This window comes from Artemia franciscana, unplaced genomic scaffold, assembly GCF_032884065.1.
Source record: "Artemia franciscana unplaced genomic scaffold, ASM3288406v1 PGA_scaffold_1179, whole genome shotgun sequence".
In the NCBI taxonomy this organism is placed as follows: Eukaryota; Metazoa; Arthropoda; class Branchiopoda; order Anostraca; family Artemiidae; genus Artemia; species Artemia franciscana.
Window position 1 is genome coordinate 1453030 of NW_027062617.1, and position 23140 is coordinate 1476169.

The following is a 23140-nucleotide window of genomic DNA, read 5'->3' on the forward strand; positions in this document are numbered from 1 at the left end:
ATACTTAAAAACCCCTTTCCTACCGGCGACTTTCAACACATTTCAAACGCATGCATTAAATCAACACTTTTATCCCTGTTTCATTATTGTTTTTTTTTTGGTAAGTAAATCATGGGCTTGATTATAATGTTTCAAAAAATTATATTTATCATTGCAATTGAGAGTATCCTTAAAAAAAAGCACGTACATTAGGATGTTTTAGACCACCCTCCTACGATTTTCATTCACCTTATAGTAGAATTTTTTTTAAACAACACTGACCTTTTCAAAATTATCGTCTTGCAAAAAGATCGAAGACAAAGTTTTTCTTATTTAAGCTAATGGGAACAGTTTCTGTTTAGACTTCACCTGTTCAAATATTCCTAGCTAAGCCTATATAGCTGACCAAAAAGCTATAGGCCTCTTATAAACTGTCAGATGTCTCCCAAGAATGACAGCTGAGACAGCTCACCTCTCTCTGTCATTACTTTTGGCTCATTAGTTGCGTTCTGTTCAGTGCTTCCATTATCCCCGAAAATCTCACACAAACGGAGGGACAAAAACGCCTGGGCCAAGCAGCTTTAAAGCTTCAAATCCAGCCCTGCTCATACTTCCAGTATGGGTTGTGATAACAGTCCCCAGAATACCCGAATTACAAGAATAATAATAAAAACATTGAGACATCGAATGAGCAAGATCAAGATCCCCTCTCTCTGCTCGTGCGAACAAACATGTCACCTTAGTCACTGGACTTTTTTGTCCATTAGTTCATTCCCAGGGGCTATTTCAGGTAACTCTTGTAAATTGTACGGCCATTTGACAAATCAAGCACTTATCGTCATGCCCGGATTTAGGCCAACACTGTCGTTTTAATGCACAAAAGGATAGGAAACTAGTTTTCGAAGCACGACCTCTTTGGCCACTTAAGAGGATTCGCTACCTTAGAATCATTTTACGAACCTCGAAGTCAGCTGACCTTAAAGACAAAGGACCTATCGGCGAATTCTCCTCGGGGACTAGCCGTCATTGAGAATCTGTGGTTTGACTATGAAAACTGACGGGAAAAAAATTAAATTTTACGCCTCTTCTGTCGGCAAGCTTATCAATCAAAGCGAGTAGCACCAAAGGGAACCTCAAACGCTGCCAAACTACCCAAGTGATACTTCCTTTGAGCTAATTTTTAGCGTTTCCCAAGGAGATGTCCTAGAAAACTTTTAGGGGCTCCTCTTTCCTAAATTTTAAAAAGAAAATTCTACTCCATTTAGACGAAAAAAAAATTAAATTTGACACTTTCTGATGGTGTAAGTTGCATTAAAACTAAAAACCTATATTTCTAGCACAAAACAGGAGAAGTTAAATTGTTTTTCTAGGGTTCCTGGGAATGAAGGAGTCAGCTTTGAATTTTACTGATTTACTGATACCGTACCGATTTTAAAATTCAGCTTTGAATTTTATATTTTTATAAATTTATTTTATTTTTTACTTTGAATTTTATTCGGTTCTCTTATCCAAAATCTCAAAGTTATGATAAGATAGGGTGGTCGTTAGAAGTACTGCAAAGCCCTTAAAAAATGTATAATCAAGAATTTTATTGAACGAGGATACTCTCAATTTTCTGCGACTGTGCACGAGTTACTAAAAAAATTTCCAGGGGGAGTGGGGTTGATATACCAAAAAGAGTAAAGTCGGGATAGTAATTTATCTATGATCCTGGGTGCTGCCATTAGCAAGTATAACCGTTAATGGGTCCAATGTTCTTTCCGTACAATCGTACGGTAGCCATTTTCGACCGTTCGCACTAGTATATTGAAGGTTTTCAATGACAAAATGTTAAGCGGTGGAAAATGTACCAAACTAATATCTATATTATTCCCAGTATTGTATTTTCTTTTAAATATAGAAAAGACTGCAGTAAGATATATCTACAATTTACATTTGCTTCTCTTACAGAGGAATTCTATGAATGTGTATTCATTTCTTTTTCTAATCACGTTTACCCAGATCTTGAGTTTAAAACCCTATACGAGCTGTAGCCCTAGTACGGATCATTTGCAGCAGGCATAAGTTTACTTCAAGGGGACATTTCGGAGAGAGGGCATAACTGCAAAAAAATAAATAAGAAATGAAGGTAAGTTAAATGTTATCATTTTGGGGGGGGGGTGTGGTATAAGCTCCCCTCTCCCTGGTTAAGTGTCTAACTTGCACCTATATGACCAGCTATAAACAAAATTGTGAAACGACAAAAAAAGAAAATTACAAAAAGCTACTCTGAGTATAATCCTCAAAAATTCTAAAAGAAAAAAATTAGTAAAACTTCTGTCAAATAAGTTCTAACTTAAGCTCCTCTTATCGTAGAATTCTAGTAAAATCGTAGCGTTTTTCCTGAATACTCCTTGCATTTTTTAACTGTTTCAAGAGCAAAAGAAGATAACATACCCTAGTTCTAATAGTAAATAGTGGGTTTCAGCTCACCAATATATCAGAAAAATAAGCAATAGATTTTACCTGAGGGTAATCAAAATCCTTTTGCTGCATTATATTTTGAATATACTGAACATGCTCCATGTTACATGGATTTTCCAGTTGTATTGAAGGAGATATCACACTCATTGCTTCAATAATAGTCTGAAAAATTAACTTGTTTACAAAAGAAGAATTATATTTTATGTTAACGTTAAAACTAAAAAAAAAACTAAAATACAGTAAAGACAGCGAAGACGCTTAGAAAAATTCCGCCCGCTTGGAAGTTGAACTCAAGAGCCATCAATATTTAGCTGGAGCCGTGTCCCTAGATCATCTGCTCAAGACAATCTAATAAATAAACTGAAAATACTACTAAACACAACATTTTAATGGTAAAAATCATGGGTTTCATTATTTTCTTCAGTTTATTAAATTGCAATAAATACCGTGTATTAATGTACCAAAGGACATAACCTGCTGCTGAACCCTCCCCCCCCCAAAAAAAAATCTAAATTGTCTCGGTGTTCGGGGCATTCCTTGTTCAAATTATCAAATACATTTTTTTTTCCTCATTACCCCCACCCCCCGAGAAAAGTTTGGGGTATGCGCCTGGTTGTAGACTAGGCTACTCAGAACAAAATAAGGTCAAAAACCAAAAGCACTAGTTCAACTTTAACGATTAAGCATTCGATGAGAACAGGACGAGGTTTCCCTTATATTTAGGATTATTTCTCTGTATTTTAAGTTTTAACAACCTTTTTTACATTCATTAAAAATAGCTTCTCTTATCAGTCACTTTATATGTGTTCTCAGGCAGTCAAGCATAGGCAACACTATACTATGCTTAAGAAGAAACTGATCAAACAGTTCGTGGTAACGAACTGTAGTAAGGAGCGACCCGGCTCAATAGTAAAAGAAACTCTAAAAAACAGAATTTTGATGCTAAAAGATACATCAAAAGAATTGGATTTTCATGCTAATTCTAAATATATAAGTTTCATCAAATTTAGTCTTTGTCATCAAAAGTTACGAGCCTGAGAAAATTTGTCTTATTTTGGAAAATAGGAGGAAACACCCCCTAAAAGTCATAGAGTCTTAACGAGAATAACACCATCGCATTTGGCGTATCAGAGAACCCTATAGCAGAACTTTCAAACTCCTATCTACAAAAATCTGGAATTTCGTATTTTTGCGAGAAGACAAATCACGGGTGCGTGTTTATTTGTTGTTTTTTTTCCCAGGGGTCACCGTATCAACCAAGTGGTCCTAGAATGTCGCAAGAGGGCTCATTCTAACAGAAATAAAAATTTCTAGTGCCCTTTTTAAGTGACCAAAAAATTGGAGGGCGCCTAGGCCCCCTCCCACACTCATTTTTTTCCCAAAATCAACGGATCAAAATTTTGAGATAGCCATTTTGTTCCGCATAGTCGAAAACCATAATAACTATGTCTTTGGGAATGACTTACTCTCCCACAATCTCTGGGGGAGGGGCTGCAAGTTACAAACTTTGACCAATGTTTACATACAGTAATGGTTATTAGGAAGTGTACAGTCGTTTCATGGGGATTTTTTTGGTTGGGGGGGGGGGTTGAGGGGAGTGGCTATGTGGGAGGATCTTTCCTTAGAGGAATATGTCATGGAGGAAGAAAAATTCAATGAAAAGGGGACAGGATTTTCTAGCATTACTATAAAAAAAAACAATGAAAAAATAAAGATGAAATAATTTTTTTCAATTGAAAGTAAAGAGTAGCATTGAAACTTAAAACGAACAGAGATTATTACGCATATGAGGGGTTCTAAAAATACTTTAGCATAAAGAGCGAGGTATTTAGGAGAAAATAAATACCTCGCTCTTTATGCTAAAGTATTTTTAGTATTTAAACTATTTATTCTACGGCCTTTCTCATTAAAGGGTCTTTCTTAAAGAATTGGGACAAAACTTACGATTTAGTGTAAAGAGCGAGGTTTTGACGAGGGTACTAACCCCCTCGTATACATAACAAGAATATAAGAATATAAAAGTTTGATACATAAGTTAATTCTTAAGTTGCGTATATTTTTTACTAATAAAAACGTTCATTAAAATTAAAAGTTCTAGTTGCCTTTTTAAGTAACCGAAAAATTGGAAGGCAACTAGGCCTCCTTCCCCACCCCTTGTATCTCAAAATCGTCTGATCAAAACTAAGAGAAAGCCATTTAGCCAAAAAAAAGAAATAACATAAAAATTTCATTTAAATAATTTATGTGCGGAGAGCCAAAATCAAACATGCATTAATTCAAAAACGTTCAGAAATTAAATAAAAAAAAACTGGTTTTTAACAGAAAGTAAGGAGCGACATTAAAAATTAAGACGAACAGAAATTACTCCGTATATGAAATGGGTTGTCCCCTCCGCAATCCCTCGCTCTTTACGCTAAATTTTGACTCTTTGCCACAATTCTACTTTTTAAAACAATTAAAATCTTTAGCGTAAATAGCGAGGGATTGCGGAGGGGACAACCCATTTCATATACGAAGTAATTTCTGTTTAAGTTTTAATGTCGCTCCTTACTTTCAGTTAAAAAAACAAGTTTTTTTTTTATTTAATTAGTGATCAGGGATTAGTGTGGCCTTGAAAAGGCGGGGCTCTTCAGCAGTAGCACTTTCAACCGATGTTTTTTTCTTATTTTTGTTATTACCAATTATATTTAGAACGTTTTGTCCCAAAACCACCGTTATGCAATATGATACCGAACAATATGAAAACAGAAGTCAATCAAACAAGTTGAGTAACTTGTTAGATTGACTTCTGTTTTCCCTATTCATCTTACACTGTAGCCCTTTTGAGGTTTGGACCCTAAGGATTTTACCCTTCCCCTTCCTTTTACCATGCCTGTCTATTCTTATACCGTTTTCTTGCATATTATATAATCTCTATCTCTTGTTTTTTTCTGTATCGATTTTTTTTCGTTAGATTTTGCTTTCATTTCTTCTTCTTTGTTAGTGGGTTGTATCCTTCATCTTCTACCTCTAAAACGTTTACTATTACAGCTCTTCTTTGCAGGTTCTGATATAATCTAATGAAGAAATTAGAACAAATAAACTAGAAGTCTCAATAAATTTCCTTTTTCCTAACTTGATTGCAAACACTACACACTAAAATCCAGAATTAACTGAAGTAAATAAAAAAAAAACATTTAAAAAGTATAGTAAACAGAAAATCTTACTATAATGGCATCTCTGATGTTCCTTTTAATGTCTTCTATCTTCTGCTTTTTTTCCCTGAAAAAAGTTCATCACTGATAATTCTCTAAAAAAAAAAGACACACAAAACAAGAAAACAGCAATAAAGATTTGATAAAAGACTGTTCTTAAAATGAGCATAAACGCAATACCGTTGAATAAGTTAAAAACAATGTATCTTCTCTGTTTTATTTTCTTGCCATAACAAACAATTCGTGGTAACAAACTGTAGTAAGGAGCGACCCGGCTCAATAGTAACCGAAACTCTAAAAATCGGACTTTTGAGACCAATAGATATATCAAAAAACTCTTTTTTGTATGCTGATTTTAAATATATAAGTTTAAACAAGTTTAGTCTTACCCATCAAAGCTTATGATCCTTAGAAAATTTGCCTAATTTTAGAAAATAGGGAGAAACACCTCCTAAAAGTCATAGAACCTTAACGAAAATTACACTATCAGATTCAGCGTATCAGAAAACCCTACTGTAGTTCAAGCTCCTATCTACATAACTGTGGAATTTGATATTTTTTGCCCTAAGGTATAGAAACAAGTTTAGTTCGATGGTTCTCCAAAAAACTGTAACTGGAACAAGTTCACCCCATTGCCCCCCCCCCAGTTACGCCACTGTTTATGGATTTAAAAATGCATTGATCCCACAGGTATTAGCAAAAAGTTGAGCTTGTTTTACGCTTGTCTTAATTATTCATTCAATTTGGTTCAGCTTAGGGGTTAATTTATTCATTCGTAGTAACTTCTATTCACTTTAAATTTGACTTATTCCATGACTATTATTCTGATTGTTTTGGGGTTTTAACCTTGCTCTTTACTTTTCTTTGAAAAATTCACAAGGTTTTTCCAAGGAAGGAATACATGATGTTTGTGTACCTAATCCTATTTTGTCACACAGGGAAAATAATCTGATATCCACTAAAACGTTAGTTCTGTTCACTAGTGGTATCATTGCACCTTTCAAATATAACAAGAAGCCAAGACCCCTCAACTTTTGCCCATTATGTAAATTGTCGAGGCAGAAAAAGATAGGAAAGACCCCTAATTTTTTGTTCAGGCAAACCACACGTTTTATCTTGATTATTTATTTTAATTTTAGTTTATTCATTCGTAGTATAGTAGCTTCTGTCCATTTTACATTTGGTTTATTACGTGACTATAGTTCTGTTTGTTTCCGGATTTTAACATTACTCTGTACTTTTCTTCAAAAAAAGTCACAATATTTTTCCAAGGAGGGGATACATGATGTGTATTTACTTATGTCCTATTTCAGGCCTCTAGCCCCAGGAAAAACGTCCAATTTCCAAAAAAGATTAGTTCTATTAACCAGAGGAATCACAGTTCTTTTCAGATATTATTCCGTATATGAAAGGGGTTGTCCCCTCCGCAACGCCTCGCTCTTTACACTAAAGTTGGACTCCTTGTCACAACTATACTTTTTAAAACAATAAAACTTTAGCGTAAAGAGCGAGGTGTTGAGGAGGGAACAAACCCTTTTATATACGAAATTTTTCTGTTCGTTTAAAGTTTTAATGTCGCTCCTTACTTGCAGTAAAAAAAACTTGTTTTTTTATTTAATTTCTGAACGTTTTTGAATTAAAGCATGTTTTGATTTTGGCTCACCGTACATGAATAAATAAAATGAAATTTAAATTTCTTCAATACCTCAATCTTTACACTAAAGCATGAATTTTGTCCAAAATCTTTAAGAATGATCCCCGAATCAGAAAGGCCGTAGAATAAACAGTTTAAATTACTAAAAATACTTTAGCATAAAGGTACTGTGAAGGAGACGAACCCCCTTATTTAAGTAATATTTTATGTTCGTTTTAAATTTTAATGCTGCTCATTACTTCCAGTTGAAAAAAAACGTATTTATTTTCTCATTGTTTTTTTAAATAATGCTAGAAAATCCTGCACCCCTTTCATGGATATTCTCTTTCCTCGTGATAAATTCCTCCATGGAAAGATCCTCCCACGTAACCCCCTCCCCCCAACCCAACGAAAAAAATTCCCCTTGAAAACGTCTGTACGCTTCATAATAACCATTACTATATGTAAAAAACGGTCAAAGTTTGTAACTTGCAGTCCCTCCCCCGGGGACTGTGGGGAAATTAAGTCGTCCCAAAAGACATAGTTATAAGGTTTTCGGCTAAGCTGAACAGAATGGTTATCTTAAAATTTTGATCCGGTAACTTAGAGGAAAAAACTGTGCGTGGGAGGGGGCCTAGGTGCCCTCCAATTTTTTGGTCACTAGACTTTAAACCTAATTTAATGAGTCCTCTCGCAACACTCTAGGATTACTGGTTCAATACGATCACCCCTGGGGAAACAAAAAAATTTGATACGCTGAATCTGATGGTGTTACTTTCATTAAGAATCTATGACTTTTAGGGGGGGGTTCCCCTTACCTTCTAAAATGAGGCAAATTTTCTCAGGCTTGTAACTTTTTATGGGTATGATTAAACTTGATGAATTATAAAACTTATATATTTAAAATTAGCATTAAAATGCGATTCTTTTGATGTAACTATTGGTATCAAAATTCCGTTTTTTAGAGTTTTGGTTACTATTGAGCCGGCTCGCTCCTTACTATAATTCGTTACCACGAACTGTTTGATAGCACGAAGTCCGGGCCTTTCAACTTTTGAGCCTCTTCTAGATTGCCCGGAAGAAAAAAAGGGGAAGATAACCAACTATTTTGCAGATTGAAGAGGCATAAGCAAAATAGCCCAGCTACACTCTTCTGCCAGCAATAGAGTATATCCATACCTATTCACTGCAGAACAAGGGAGATCCCAACACCCGAAAAATTTTCATTTGGAGGATCCCTTCATCTATTTTTTATCTTATGCCTAAGAATTCACTTACTTCTGTTTTTGAACCAGCCCCTTTCTATTAAATAGTTCATCTGATGCCAAACAGCTCGTGGCTGTAAGTAAGGAGCGACTGGTTTCGATAGTAACCGAAACTACAAAACGGAATTTTAATATTAATGGATACATCAAAAGAATTCGTTTATTATGCTGATTCCAATATATATGACCCATCAAGTTTAGTGTTACCCATCAAAAGTTATGAGCCAGAGAAAATTTGTCGAATTTTTAAATAGGGGGGGGAACGCCTCCAAAAACTAAACGAACCTTATTGAAAATCACACTATCAGATTCAGCATACCAAAATCTCTTATGTAGAAGTTTTAAGCTCCTATCTCTAAAATGTGGAATTTTGCTATTTTTGCCATTGGACAGTTTTTTCCAGGGGTGATTGCATTAAAATAATGGTCCTAGATGATCAGTAGAGGTTGCATTCGAACGGAAATTAAAAGTTCTAGTGCCCCTTTTAAACCAAAAAGATTGGAGGGCAATTGGGCCCCCTTCCACGCCCATTTTTTCCCAAAATTATTTGAACAAAATTTTGAGATAACCATTTTGTTCAGTATAATTGAAAGATCGAAGAATTATGTCTTCAGGTGTAAACCGACCCCCCACAGTCCGTGGAGAGAGGCCTGAAAGTTATCAAATTCGTCCGTAGTTTCTGTATAGAATTTGTTATTGGGAAGGTAAAAGGTAAAGGATACGGCATTAGACTTTACAGTCCGTACCGGCGGTGCTGCTCTCCGTTTCTTGGCCCTTCAGCCAGGAAGTGCAATGGGGGGTTGGGGGCCAGCCATCCTTTGCTTTCGCACAATACACATTTTTTAGGGGGAGGGGGGTTGTGCTTGGGTGGATTTCTATATGAAGAATATTCCTTGGGGAGGGATACTTCTGGGGGGTGAATATTCCAGAGGAAATGTTACACTTGGGGGATTTGACCGAATTACTATACGAAATTTTTTTAATTTCCTTACATTCTCTTTGCCAAATTTTTTATGTGAAGATGCTCCGGGGGAATTATCCAGGGGCTTTATTCCGCATGTTTTGATTTCCGGGAAATAATTTCCGCGGAAGGGGCATTTTTGAGTGACCGAGAAACCGATTAAAATCTTGTTCAAATGAAAGAATACTAAGGAGAATTTTTCAGGCTGAATCGTCTGCAATCAATTTTACAAGGAGAAGGATTCTCAGCGAGGATATAACTGTCTGGAGCGAATTTGACGGGGAGGGTGCACTTTACGTCTGATGATATTTCTAAGGAGGAGTTTTTCGTGAGGGGCAGGTTACATTTTAAAGAGGGTGAGCCAGACTTACCGGCATTATTTGAATAACGAACGAAAATTATTCCATATATGAAGGGTTGTCCTTCCTCAGTACCTTCCTCTGCACTAAAATATGGCTGTTTTACATTTTTTTCAATAGAAAAATTTTTTAATCTGATATTTATTTATCTGTTTCCAAAAGTATTTTGGAAACTCGTTTACTGAAAATGTTTTTGGGGGTATCTTCACTAAAAAATTTAAACAACAAACTCCGCCCCTTTGAATTTTGAATAATTTGTTTTTACTCCCTATCCCTTCATTTCAGTCAATTGACACAGCTTTATTTTGTTCCTGTCAGAAGTGACAGGGTTCCAGCTTTGAAGGGGCCCATATCCCTTCGAATCCCGATCCCGACACTTTTCTTACCTTCTTCAAGACACGGGTGCATGTTATGTAATTGGAGTTGAGGGTCACAGGATCTTGCCTGACGTTGCTTCAGTATTGAAAAAAGTTCAGCGTGTCAACATCAAGGATATTATTCTTTAGTAATGGATGCTTTTACTCTATTGGATATTGATGGTGCTAACAATAGCGAAATAAAACCTAAAGTGTCAAATTCTGCAGTAAAAATTACAAGGGGTTGCCGGATAACCCTAGAAATGTTTGCACGATATGTTACATCATTATGTAAATTCAAGTCGGAAGAACAGTCATGCTTTGCAGCAAAGGAGAATATAATACATATACAAAGAATAGAAGACGGATTAAATGCAATAAATTAAATGACAACAATCTGAATCTATCTATGAAAAGGAATGAGTCGGTTGTGAAAGCGTCAGGATTAAAAATACTTGGATTTGAAAAACAAAAAATCATACGGGATCTAACAAAATTGGAAAAATGTTTGATTCTAGATGAGGATTTTTTAGAGTTATAACTTCAAAGGAAAATATTTTCTCAAAGAATGCTTAACGATACAACGAGAAACAAGTCTCCGTCTTTAGACAAGTGCATGAAACTTTTACGTCGCGCCCCAGATGCATTTTACTCAATTTATTGATATATTAATCGAAACAAAACAAAACATTATTGCGATTTTGCTTTTAACCACTACCTAGACGGCTATTTTACATGACAACAAGAAATAACTCGAAAAATCCTGTCTAAAAAAAATTTGTGACCCAAATCGATTGCTTCTCCTCCTAGAAGACTTTCAATTTTCCCAGTTAGTTTCTTTTTAGCAGTGAGACAGTCAACATTGAAAAAAATGTTTTACCCATGTCGATTATGCTTGTATATATTGAGCAGCTGGTCATCCTGTGAGAATTGTACTATTTTTGATGACTATAATGAAAAGTGTAGATTATGTGCATAGAGGATGTGCCATGCAAATTCAAGAATGTCCTGCCTCGAAGATATTTGTGACTCACATTAGATGTTTTTTATGCTCCATTTATAACTATGATAAATGTGATCGATGGGAAAATACTTACCCTTGCAAAATTGGAAAAACACGTGATTGCAGTAGCTGGTATCTGACTTTTATTTGGCTGTTGCAGAATGTGATCCTTCATACGAGAATTTTGTGTGCTACATTGCTTCAAATAAGCAAATTGAAACAAGTGAATTTTATAATATAAAACAGAATAGTATTATTGACTTTACGAAGATGCTATAAAAATGAAGTTACATTATAATAGAAATGTGACCCTGACTTGGCGTGCCAACATGAATACAAGTTGAACCACTTGTCATTAACGATGATTACCAATATGTGGAAAAAGTAATCTAAAGGACACAGTATTTTGTACATAAGAGTTTTATTGATAAACAAACTTACAAACATTTAAAGCATTTCACTTTGAGGGGACTTAAATTTAAATTATACAGAGAGGAAAGAGTGTTTTCAACTAGTAAGTCATAAATGCAGTCGAGGATTGCATTATAAATGCTAAGAAATTCACTGTTAAAATATAACAGCTTATGAAAACCACAGTTTTTGGTTGATAAATTTTGTACTCGATTCAGATTCTTGAATACTAGATTTTCCGCTTTGCTCCATACAGTAGGCCAAAAAGATCAAAAAATTCAATATCCTTCGCTGTTTGAAATACGCACAGCCAATCTTTACAACTGAAGGGCTACTATTAACGATCATAAGGGTATTGTTAACACGTTGAATATGGTCGAGGAAATCCTAAGGTATGCAATAGCATTTGTATTTGGGCATGAATGAATCCAAATTGAATGCATTGATTATTTGATTTGTGTTCATGGTGCCAAGCCTAATAGGACACTGCCATAAGGGGTAACTACTAGAGTTCGAATTTATTTAGCGAGATTAGTGCAATATTTTCGTCCAATCGTTCGGCAAATGTACACTCTAAACGCACTGTGCCCCGTCCAAACATTGGTCATATCTTGAGTACCGGACAAATTCAACACAATGATACCATGAGTTTTTGCAAACATTTCTTCGGTTTTGCCATTTTCCAATAATTGTGAATGACGATCTAGGGATTGCATTGTCAACTCATATAAGGTCCTGTAAGATTTCAAAAGATAAAGTGTAGAGTGCAATTCCATTTACTGTAGAGAATTCTATTTATAGAGAATTTTTGCAAAATCGAACGACACTGGCACGTTTTACAAAAGCCAAAGCAAGTTTTGAAAGAATGTCATCATTGATGGTGAATCAATGTTGGTACGTGTACCCATAGCAATATGTCATTGACCCGTGATTGCCCGAGGAACGAGCAAACTGATATTATTTCCACTATCTCTTAATTTTTCAATTGCCAAAACAACAGAACTCATAATTTTTTTCGTACATGAAGTATTGCCTAGGTGAGATTGTTACATTGGGTGCCGTGCCAACTACTTTTCGCAAAATAAAACTGACAGACCACATTGGGAGGTAACTATTGAGGTATGTTAAATATCTCATGACTTAGTATCCCAACTAAATGTAAATCTTTAGTTGTCGTATCTCCAAGTATTTTGCTAGTTTCAGTGTCCGTTTTACGTTCATATCCAATAGCCATACCTCTTAAAAGCTTATAGGAAACTGGAGTCATCAACATGAATTGTACATAACTTGTATAATTTGAAAGGTTGTTGCATGTGCTCACCAACGTTTTGTTTATGTAGACACTTGTTTGTCTAAACAAATGGTGTAGAACACAATTTTCATAGGATAGCCCCTCGACTGCACATGCTTTTTCATTGTAAGATTTTTGACATGCAAATCTGTGAATGTGGAAGTCAAATCTATGAAATAATTATCACTGGAATAAATCTGAAAATGTAAGTTTTCAGAGAGTGTTGTTGCGGACAAAACTGCTCATGGTAACAATGTTTTACACTCACATCAACAATTTCCGCATAAAACAGATTTAAGGATGAGTTGACTGAAAGATGAGATTCGTTACATGGTAGATATGCCATTTCTAGGAGAAAATCCTTTGAAGATCAAACAAGTTATACTTTTGGTTTTTTCTTTGACAAGAGCGATTTTTAACCCTTCCGGCTTATTTGACGAGAATTGTATGATGAGAACCCGGGTGCATAGTCTCCATAGATAACAAGATTCTTTTTGCTTTAATAATACTATATTCAAGTCCGAAAACCCCGTGTAAATCCTCGTTGAGGAAAATTCTTTCATTCTCGAATGGATTGATAATGTAAATTTTCCTCTTTTCTGCTGAATAGTTGAATGTGAAGACATTCTTTTTTGACTCGCAATTTTTCTTGATAACTCGACACAGTTCATGCATATTAATGTATTTTTCGTGGAGTATGGTAACAAAGGAGAAATCATCGGTCAAAATTGGCCACCAAACCCTCGTCTGAGAAGTCGAAGGGTCTTGCCTGAACCTAAAATGTACGATCCTTTCTAGGATACCAAATGTATTTTTAAGAATACAATCAAGAAGAGCAACTTCAAACTTTCCCTCGAATTTGATGGCGGGGGAGAGTTTTGTCCAAAAATTACTTGTTTTATTCAAATCGTCACAGAATGGGACATTGGAGTTGAATGTCACACATTGAATGTCACACAAAATCATTGGAAAGTGTGAATGAACGCCTTTAGCGGCAATCCAAGAATCAAAATAAGAGTCGTATCCCTGCAAACGGACAAACAATTATCTCTTACCCTTGCGAGCTGGACTTTTTTATATCTTTCCAATTTGCTACATCCCATTATTGAAAAATTTTTGTAATTCATAATCACGAAAACCGCCAAAAATTTCGTCATCTTTCACATTACGCAGACGATACGTTACAGGTTTAGTGTCTCAGACTTTTGACACTTTAAAAAGTTCAGTGGACCGGAAGTAATTCGCCTTTCAAAAATATTACTTGTTCGATAGATTTTAAGTGAATCACCAACATTAAATTTTCTCTTCACAATCTTTCCATTGGAATATGGTTAAAGAAAAATGTCATGCCTAATATTACTGTAGTGAAATTCAAGAGGACCATGATTGGACAGATATCGACGAGGACGTTGAGTATGAATCAACATGATTTTATCTAAATCTTGAATAAAATCAGCAGTATTTTTCAATGTACATTATCTTGGGATTAAAAGTCGAATTGTTCTCATCAAGCATTTAGCCAATGCTACCTTTCTAAGACTATGACTATGATAGAGTATTGTATTATATTTCAATAAAACCTTTCTTACATGTAAATTTACAAATTGACTCTCCCATCTGTTTGTATTTTCGTATAAGGATCTTGTTAAAAGATAGATTCAAGGGCTCTAGCAACTTCACCACCTCTATTTGAACGCAATGGAACAGCATATGTATATCGACGAAAAAACTGACTGCAAGTAAAATATATGTGTACGGCCTATTATGACGTCTTTGAACCTCGTCTACAGTCAAAAAATCTGTTTGTAATATATGCAAGGAAAAGAGGCTTTAGTTTTTCAATTGATTCCCGCGAACTCTATGATTTTGAAGAAGACTCGAGCGAGTGTTGCGGGGGAGTATTCATAACTCAAAAACTATTTACAAAACTTGAGCCATTTTGAAATGTCCGCTTCCCTTTTGCATACTAAATGTGGTGGAAAGACGCTTTCATTTAATACCTTTTAAAATCATCACGCCCACTTGGTGTGCTATCTGAAAACGACATTTCTTTTGATATTTCACCAAATTCCCTTGATCGTTTTAAAACATGTTTATTCGCAATAAGAGTTTTTGGAAATATTGATGACTTTAAAAATTTATACGAACGACTATTGAATGATTCATGTCTTTTAAGATTTGCAATCAAATCTGATACCAAATAAATTAAATTGCAACTCTTGCCATGGATTAAAACTTCCTTCTTTTTGTCGTCAATCTGTACATATTCATTTTCAGCGAGACAAGTTAAGAACATGGAGCTTGATCAATGACGCTTATTTTGAGCGGTCTTTCACGGTAGTGTTTATGCCTATCGACACGTCAAAGGGCATTTTGGAGCAAATTAACTTTTCACCGTCGGCAATTGTTTCATTGAAAATCAATTATCAAGATTGTCTTCAAAGTGTTCTTTTGGTGAAAGGACTAGTTTAATTGGCGTTAATTTGTAAGGTTTAGCCATTTCTAGAGAATAGTGTTTGCAAGTCCCGTGATTATCGGAAGTAACAATGAAAAGAAACTACCGCCCGGTTGAACAAGCCGCTTTCTTTTAAAGTATTTCCTTTTTTTGCAAGCTAGGGAACATACAACGAATGATGTTGCTTTGTCTGTTAACTGGCATTTCTGGCAGTTGAACGTTGCTTTCAGTTAAATTTAAACATAGCTCAGATAGGATATTAATGAATTCATTGCCAATACCAGGTTTATGTATAGCTTTTCCTAAGCCGTAGTTCTGAGTTACCTAGGAAGCAAAATAAATGTTTGTCTTCATCTAGCTGCTTCAATATCGTGATGGCGACCAATGACCTTTTTTATTATTCACGTATAAATATACAGTAATTTCATCATCAAAAATATTTGTGGCTACGTAACTCTTCTGGCGTGTTTTGATTGAGACCCAAAAAACTGTAACCACAGGGTTTATTACTAGCGAACAACCCTGTAGATTATATATAAAGTACAATTCAAAGCAAGTGTTCTCATGCATTTACTCTGATGAAAGAGATTATGGAGAACAACGGTTACGGAAATTTTTTCGTGATGAGACAGGACCGCAAATAATCGCAACATGTCCTGAGACCATTCTTTAATGGATTCAGCTGAATCATCAATAATTAGCCAGGAGTTTAGGGCAATAATATTAAACACGTCAAATCCCCATATGAATGTTATGTCTGGTGCAATAGTCTTTATTTTATCATTAGACTCTTGCCGCACACTATAGCAATAGTAGATATTTTTCGGGGTCTTCTAAAAACATTGCACCATGACTTTAAATTCATTTCGTTAAAAGAGTTGTCTTGCCAGACATTGAATGTCCACTAAGAAATGATCTGACTGGCGTTTTAAAGTGATACATAGTCCTCCAATGTCAAAACACAAATAACCAAACCTAACTTCAATCGGTTGAATAAATAGTCCGAAATAGAATACATTGTTTCTTTAATACATAAATAAATTCACTATGAAACATATTTACATAAGCACTTGAACATATTTATGTTAGACACTTGAGCATATCTCAGGGTGCGGTGGCCGGACCATCTGGAAGGTACGGCGCCCACTGCGGTGGCGAGGGCCGGCTGCGGGATAAGAAACAAAAATAGTAAAGTATTATGCACTTTTCAAAACACTGATTCCACTTTGCGCAAAGACAAATAAATAAATAAAAACACTAGTTATTAAAACACTAGAGAACACAACTACTAGAAACGACTAGAAATTACAAAAAAAAACGGCTAGAAACTACTAGACAAGTACTAAAACGACTAGAAAACACACAATTACAAAGTTGGAGACTGATCGGTCTCCACCCCTCACAACAACTATTGAGCTTTCTCAAGACCGAGACGCCGTCAGTAGACTATACAGACGTCTCAATCTGAAGTAAAGTAGTGACCGCGTGGTAGTACTCTCTATTTTTTCGACTCAAACTGCACAGTTTCTAAATTTTAAAGAGCAGATGGCCATCACCTCAGCTCTTGAAACTTATTTATTCTCTACAGCGTTCCTATAAACACTCATGTCAAAATTTTCCTTCACAAAGTTTGAAGGCACCCTTCAAACTGCACCTTTTCACCTGCAAACTTTCACCCTTCAAACTGCAGACTGATATCATCATTGTGTGTTTGCATACAATGAAGAAACCTAGAGATTTTAGCGTTTATGCTCTGCGACAAGTACCTAATACTTAAAGCACTCAACAGCCCCCTCTTGTCGTACGCCTCTACAACTAACCTCTTAAATCTGCATTATATGTTGCACCCCTCTTCCTCCTCCCACTCTTAAAACAAATTTTTCTCAAATTTCGATACATTTAAATCTAGATTTTCTATAAATAAAATAAATGACCCGCTTCCATTTTCATTATGACTCCACCCCATTAAAAATACTTCCCAACCAATCAGAAGAACACCCTAAGAAGCAGGCAAGTCCGGGTGAAGTGTCCGCATTTCCGTAAAATGATAATGCGAGCACACATCACCCGTCTTTTTAAATAAAAACTTTTAAAATTAAATAAAAAATTAGTTTTTTCAACTGAACGTAAGGAGCGACATTAAAACTTCAAACGAACAGAAATTACTCCGTATATGAAATTGGTTGTCCCCTCCGCAATCCCTCGCTTTTTACGCTAAAGCTTTTAATTGTTTTAAAAAGTAGAATTGTGGCAGAGTCAAACTTTAGCGTAAAGAGCGAGGGATTGCGGAGGGGACAACCCATTTCATAAACGGAGTAATTTCTGTTCGTTTTAAGTTTTATTGTCGCCCCTTACTTTTCCGAACGTTTTTGAATTAATACATGTTTGATTTTGGCTCTCCGTACACAAATTATTAAAATGAAATTTGTATATTAATTTTTTTTTTGGCTAAATGACTTTCTCTTAGTTTGATCAGACGATTTTGAGAAATAAGGGGTGGGGAAGGAGGCCTAGTTGCCCTCCAATTTTTCGGCTACATAAAAATGAAACTAGAACTTTTAGTTTTTAACGAATGTTTTTATTAGTAAAAAATATACGCAACTTAAGAATTAACTTACGTAACACACTTTTATATTCTTATATTTTTATTATGTATACGAGAGGGTTTGTACCCTCGTTAATACCTCGCTCTTTACACTAAATCGTAAGTTTTGTCCCAATTGTTTAAGAATGACCCCTGAATTGGAAAGGCCGTAGAATAAATAGTTGGAATTACTAAGAATACTCTAGCATAAAGAGCGAGGTATTTATCTCCTCCTAAATACTTCGCTCTTTATGCTAAAGTTTTTTTTAGAACCCCTCATATGCGTAATAATCTCTGTTCGTTTAAAGTTTCAATGCTACTCCTTACTTTCAATTGAAAAAAACGTTTTCATGTTTATTTTTTCATTGTATTTTTATAGTAACGTTAGAAAATCCTGCGCCCTTTTCATTAAATTTTTCCCCCATCACATATTCCTCCAAGGAAAGATCCTCCCAAGTAGCCCCTTCCCCTCAACCCCACCCCCCAAACCAAAAACTTATCCCTGAAAACGTCTGTAAACTTCCCAATAACCATTACTGTATGTAAATACTGGTCAAAGTTTGTAACTTACAGCCCCTTCCCGGAGATTATGGGGAGTAAGTCATTCCTAAAGACATAGTTATTATGGTTTTCGCCTATGCGAAAAACAAAATGGCTATCTCAAAGTTTTGATCCGTTGACTTTGGGGAAAAAATGAGCGTGGGAGGGGGCCTAGGTGCCCACCAATTTTTTGTTCACTTAAAAAGGGCACTAGAACTTTTCATTTCCGTCAGAGTGAGCCCTCTTGCAACATTCTAGGACCACTTGGTCGATACGATGACCCCTGGGGGAAAAAAACAAACAAATAAACACGCACCCGTGATTTGTCTTCTTGCAAAAATACGAAATTCCACATTTTTGTAGGAGCTTGAAAATTTTGCTATGGGGTTCTCTGATACGCCAAATGCGATGATGTGATTTTCATTAAGATTCTATGATTTTTGGGGGGTGTTTCTGCCTATATTCTAAAATAATACAAATTTTCTCAGGTTCGTAACTTTTGATGACAAAAACTAAATTTGCTGAAACTTACATATTTAGAATCCGACTCTTTTGAAGTATCTTTTAGCATCATAATTCCGTGTTTTCGAGTTTCGTTTACTATTGACCCGGGTCGCTCCTTACTACAGTTCGTTACCACGAACTGTTTAAAAAAATGTTTTTTGTGCGATAGATCCTTTCACAGTGTCCCTACTTCCCGCCTGCCGAATATATTTTTCGAGGAGGCCCCGAGTCTTGCTGACATACAAACTATGCTATGCCCATGGGATCCGTGTCGATACTACCACTTGTAATTGTATTGAAGGGTCCAAACTCAACTCTAAAAACATAAATATTGCAAAAAACGGTTTCGGCAAGGTAAAAATCGGGCAAAATCGGGAGTGAGCCGGCACCACTTTGTCCTGCTCCCTCCACCTCAAGGTCACTGTGGGGGCTGGGCACTGTCTGGTCTGCTTGCAATTTCTCGGGCTCAATGGGTGTTATTTCGTAGTTGACACATTCACGGTCCTTGTCAACCCCTAGATCAGTTACAAAACCATTTAAATCTAAGATAGAAGGAGCTACTCTAGCCAGGTTCGACCACGCACTATAATCCTTCTTACGTTCACTTTCCACTTGGCCCGTAATTTTGATGATAATGCAGCTATGCAAAACTAGAAAATAGTAAGAGTTTATTAGCTCATTGAACCACTCTTGATTTCATCCTCTGAAAAAATTTATATTAGGCTGAAAAGAAACCATTTTACTTATGAGTGAGCGTTCCGAGCTTGAAGGACCTCACTACCACCAAGAGATGTAATGATCATACATGGACCAGCAAAGTGATCCCTTCGGATGCATTGAGACCTCACTACCAGTTAAGAATTTAATGACCATACATACACCTCCAAAGTGACCCTTCGGGTGCATAGTCCCCACACTACGAGCTATAAATTTAAAGACCAGAAATTACCACGTAAGTTGTCCCCTATTTTTGTTTCAGGTATTTCTATGTTCTAAAAAGAGTCTTTAAAACTTAGTGAGGGGATATTCACATCCATTGCTGCTTCTTCGTCTTCCCTGAAGACATCAATTAGCAGATTCTTGATCCACGCTGCGATGTCATCATTGGCGACTTAGAAAAGAATAAAAAAATTTATTCCCTTTGAAAAACAATTTTTTTAAACTATTTGAAACTACATTTCAAAACTATCGAACAAGGTATCGAGAAGGGGTAGCATTCTCCTCTTATATGTGGAGGGCAGGGGGTTCTGCATAACTCGCTGGTCTTGAAGGGTCCGCAGTAGGAGGTAAAGCTTTGTTTGCCCTTGCATTATTCACGGGTGGGGACATTGCCCCAACTTTTCCTTAATAAGGAACTAAATTTTAGTTTTCCATGAAGTGAAAAACTACATCTTATTTTCAAGACATCCCCGACTTAAAATTAACTCATTACACTTCACTCCTTGTATATCAATGCTGGAAAACCAGTTTTCACGGCCAGCAAGGATAAAAGAAACTTTTTCAAAGAAAAGTAAAGAATTCATCTACCTAAGTATTTTTAATTCTTCAATTAATTTTGTTCCTTTTATTCTTGCTACAATATAGCCATAAATGCTTTATACAATTGCGTTGAAATGTAATATTTAAACACACCCAACCCATTCTTTATTAATGACACAAAAGTAGCTAAACCATAATTTTATGAGAAATATGCTAGAAGAAAAAAGCTAGACAATCACTAAACTTCAGGGTTACAACTAGGCGGGTAGGCGGGGGCTTGCTTGCTTTTTTTAGTATAGTAAAATTATATTATCCACTCCTTTCATTGATAAAATGCATTTATGTAAATGTTTAAGGTGATATTTTACAGACAAAAGTAACTTGTATAAAAGTGAGTCTTTTCAGTAATTATTCAACTGTATGTCTGATGCCTATCCTATGGTAATTATTTAAAATCTGCCTGAATGCCTTAACTTAGTAGACAACAGGATGCCTATGTAAAAGAAGTTATATGGCAGAAAATAGGGTTTTATCATTAAGGATGTAGCCCAGCTTATGCCTTTTTAGCAACTTGTTTAGAAGCACGTATTAATGAATTTTTTGAGAAAATTAGGTTATTCTAACATTGTGAGAACCGTGCAATAGCAGGAGGGAGGGGTTCTTTAGATGTTTATCTAATATAGAAAATTGTAATAGGTTAAATTTGGTTGGTGGAGTATATAGAAAGACTCACCAGTATAGAAGAAGATGTCCAATCCTTTTCCAAATGTATATATGAATCCATTTAGAATGATTTGACATTTTCAATATCCTATGTAAGACTAATGACATTTCCGTTCTAATATCTGTTTTTATATCCCCCTTCAGGGACAGTGGAATTACTCGGTTTATCGTTAGAAAAGTAGTGGATGACGATTCTGTGTTTCCGGAAAATAACAGAGAACCTTTACCATAAATTCATCTCTCTCTATAACTGTTCTTCTCATAAAAAATGGCGATGAATTTGGTAGCACAAAATGGCGGAAAAGCACAAAAATACTGGGATGATGTAAGGACTATACCCCTTGAGGGGGTGGCCCCCTGAAGGTTTTTAAAAGGAAATCATGACTTGGTGTGGGACTTGAGCGTTTTTAAAAGAACATTCAGCAAACTTCTGGGGTAAAGAAGCCCTGAAGGTTGAGCCCTGAAGCCCTGAACCCCTGAAGGAAGCCCTGTAATTGACACATGCATCTTCTAGAAAACATTCCCTATGACATAACAGACAACTATATTTCTTAGAAAAGTAATAACACCTGCGTCTTGGAGAAGTTTAAAACAAAGTGGCGGGTCAGGATTTGAAGGGATAAGGGCCCGTTCAAAACTAAAACCCTGTCACTACTCCTGTGAATCAAAAATTAATGTTTCCTAGGAAAACTGAAATTTTCTCTTAAACTGCCCATAACATCAGCCCCCCTCCAGGATGATCATTCAAATGATGACCAATAAAATTAGCTGCTAACGTATTTCAAAGCCTAGAGAGGTTACTGATTAGCTATAAATGCATGTTTTACAAATGGCTCAAGAGAAACTAAAAATGGACAAACTAAAAAAAGGCCTCACTGTTCTTCTACCATGGTGTGGGTGGAGCTCTTACAACGTCTGGCAAGACAAGAGTTTTTTCTCCTAGTATTAAAGCAATCAAACCGTATGTCAAAAAAAGTGTTACAAGCCATGCAACAAAACTGGCCACAAGTATCAATGACCAATGATGACAGGCAAGGCTGGATAAAGGGCGATTGGAACGATTGGACCCAATGAGGCCCCACGTCAAAAAGGGCCCCGCGCTGCCATCGAAATGAACAATTTTTTGAAATTTTAAAATATTCTTAACAATTCCAGTAGACGTTGCTTCTGAAGAGAGGTCATTTTTCAGGCTAAAGCCGATATCAACAATGAATTAGGAAACATTAAATAGTTAAGCAGTTATGTCGATTTAAATTGAAAACGCTAGGTAATTAAGTTTTTCCAACAGGTTTAGAAGAATTTATAGAACAAAACTATAGAACACATATACTCTTTTTGTGGGGGGGGGGGGGGCTGCTACCAATAACTGCATAAGTTTTTTTTTCATTGAAATTCAATTCCTAATTTATTCTAGCTTTTAATAAACATATGGTTGCATATCTTTCCATTTAACCAATTCCAGAAATCAATTTCCATTTCACTGTCCTTGGTACTTAAAATATATATATCATGAAAAGAGAAATCACCAATGCAACAGCACAAACACACACAAAAAAAAAAGAGACAGAAGGAGAAAAGGAAGACTGTTTTCCTAAATTAGTGATATATATAATATATGTTTCGTTTGTGTCTCACGAATGGTATGGTATCTTTTATTTATTTGTTTCCTTGTATGAACTGATGAAAATAAAGCTATATTTGAAAAAATAAATACATGAAGTTTTTTTCACATACACAAAATAAGAAATGTCCTGGGAAAAATATGTTATTTCCTGGAAGTGTATATATGCTCATACTTTTTTTGGTAAATTGTGAGACATTTTACATATTCTTATTTTTAAGTCAAGATAATATAGAATATTCAGGCAGCCACAATTCTTTGCCCTATAAACAACTATAAACCATTGCCCTATAAACCATTCTTTGCCACAATAAACAAC

At 35.7% G+C, this 23140-nt stretch overlaps 1 protein-coding gene across 1 annotated transcript in view; it reads right to left on the bottom strand.

The window, feature by feature from the left end:
* LOC136041189 (guanine nucleotide-binding protein G(s) subunit alpha-like) overlaps window positions 1-23140 on the bottom strand; it is a 128920-nt gene that overhangs the window by 95910 nt on the left and 9870 nt on the right. The window contains exons 3-4 of the mRNA XM_065725748.1: window positions 5649-5703; window positions 2485-2604 (exon numbers count right to left, since the gene is read on the bottom strand). Coding sequence (XP_065581820.1) covers window positions 2485-2604; window positions 5649-5703 — 175 coding nt within the window. The remainder of the gene's footprint in view (window positions 1-2484; window positions 2605-5648; window positions 5704-23140) is intronic.